This window comes from Etheostoma cragini, chromosome 13 (genome assembly GCF_013103735.1).
Source record: "Etheostoma cragini isolate CJK2018 chromosome 13, CSU_Ecrag_1.0, whole genome shotgun sequence".
In the NCBI taxonomy this organism is placed as follows: domain Eukaryota; kingdom Metazoa; phylum Chordata; class Actinopteri; order Perciformes; family Percidae; genus Etheostoma; species Etheostoma cragini.
In genome coordinates this window covers 22,128,784-22,130,538 of record NC_048419.1, presented here as the reverse complement: position 1 = coordinate 22,130,538, position 1,755 = coordinate 22,128,784, and the positions used below count along the sequence as shown (strand labels likewise).

Sequence of the window (1,755 nt, the reverse complement as noted above, 5' to 3'; positions counted from 1 at the left end):
TCTTGTGCTGCTTTTTAATAAGGCACCATTTTAAAAAGGGTTATATGTTGTACCTAATTCTTTGTAAATCAATAATAAGCATTAATAACAAAAAAAACAACTTTTGGTTGCCATGTTTTAAAAATCCCTTTGACAAACATCAATTTGAGTCATCAATGCTTACAAATGCAGACTTGATGATTAAAACCCTTTATTAATGACTTATTAACAATGACTAACTAATGACTTATTAACGCAACCTTTTTTAATAGATGGGCAACGTTTATAACTACATTATTACCAAATAAAATACAAACAACCTGTCAACTGATCCTGTCTTAATTATGGCTTATAATTGACTTATAAAGCCTTAGTAAATTATTTATTAACCTTTAATAAAGCCATTAGTTACAACTATAATTAATTTGCAAAGGGAACCTTACTACAAAGTGATACTAAAGAGTCTTTATAATAAATACAGATATTGTTTTTTACCTGTGCCAAGAAGGCAGAGAGCCAGGATGAGAAGGTTCAGCTGCATGGTCTCAGGATAAATCTGCGTCTTGAAAAATGTGAGCTGTGCTGCTAGAAACACAAAAACACAAGCATACTGTTAAGTTCTATGCAAGAACACATGTAATGTGCTCTGGTTCTCGTCTGCGAAATTAGAACCTGATTAAACCTTCCTGGCTCACAAACATGTATACTCACCGAAATAGAGTTGACGACCCCATTTTAGGCAAACCCAAATTTATCATACGCCCAGAGTACAAACATCAGACTAAGTTTCAAATGAACTCAAAAGATACGTAGCAGTAATAGTTTAGAAGAATGAACGCTATGCTAAAATACAATTCTGATTTCATTCATATCACTTGATTATGATTTACCATTAAATCACTGTTTCTAACAAATAAAAGAAAACGTTGGTTTGCAAATAAACAGTAATACCAAAAAAGTAAATAAATTCTAAGCCAATATATTTCATGGTCATATCTGAGAGTAATTACCTTAGTCTTACTTTACACCCACCTTTTATAACTTAAAAAAGTCTTCCTGCACAGGAAACTGGTACAAAGATGTAAAATAATTACAATTTTAATGTAGAACTCTAGATTTTCTCTAACAGGTTGAAGGAAACTGAATGCGGGGAGCTGTGGTACTCACCTGAGAGGCTGACAACGACTTTCTTCTTTTCCTGTAAGACCAGAGGATATTGCGCTTTTATGACCCTTTTATCGCCCCATCATCTCTAGCCCTCCCATCGTTGTGTGTGTGTGTGTGTGTGTGTGTGTGTGTGTGTGTGTGTGTGTGTGCGTGCGCTTCTGTGTGTGTGCTACTGTGTGTTTGTGCTGTAATATGTCCCCACAGCTCACCCACAACGACAAGGCATTTATTGATTTAATAGGTTAATTAATGCTTACCACAGAGCTTTTTGTGTATTTTTATGGCTTACTCACTGCTGCACATTCAGGATACATTGATCAGGAAGTACATATCCCCCTTTATGTATAAAAGCAAGTATAACTGGGAGTGTAGGTGAAAAAAGCAGGTGTAGCAGCCTGATGGCGAGCTAACTGCAAGTCAATTTGTGTTGTGTGGAGGATTTTCCTAATCTTTTTCAACTTTACAGTAATAGAAATAACCAACAGTGAAACATCAGTCAAAGCTCTTGGTGTCTTGGTGACAGTCTTGTATAAAGTACTTGAAAGCCATAATTGAGTAAAAGTACCAATATCTTACCATTCAATGACTTTGGTAGAAATTAAAGTCTCT

At 35.1% G+C, this 1,755-nt stretch overlaps 1 protein-coding gene across 1 annotated transcript in view; it reads right to left on the bottom strand.

Moving 5' to 3' along the window:
- The window catches only part of LOC117955363 (GPI-anchored CFEM domain protein A-like), a 2,811-nt gene extending 2,276 nt beyond the window's left edge, over positions 1-535 (bottom strand). The window contains exon 1 of the mRNA XM_034889825.1: positions 475-535. Coding sequence (XP_034745716.1) covers positions 475-520 — 46 coding nt within the window. The 5' untranslated portion in view covers positions 521-535. The remainder of the gene's footprint in view (positions 1-474) is intronic.
- Positions 536-1,755: the final 1,220 nt, after the last annotated feature.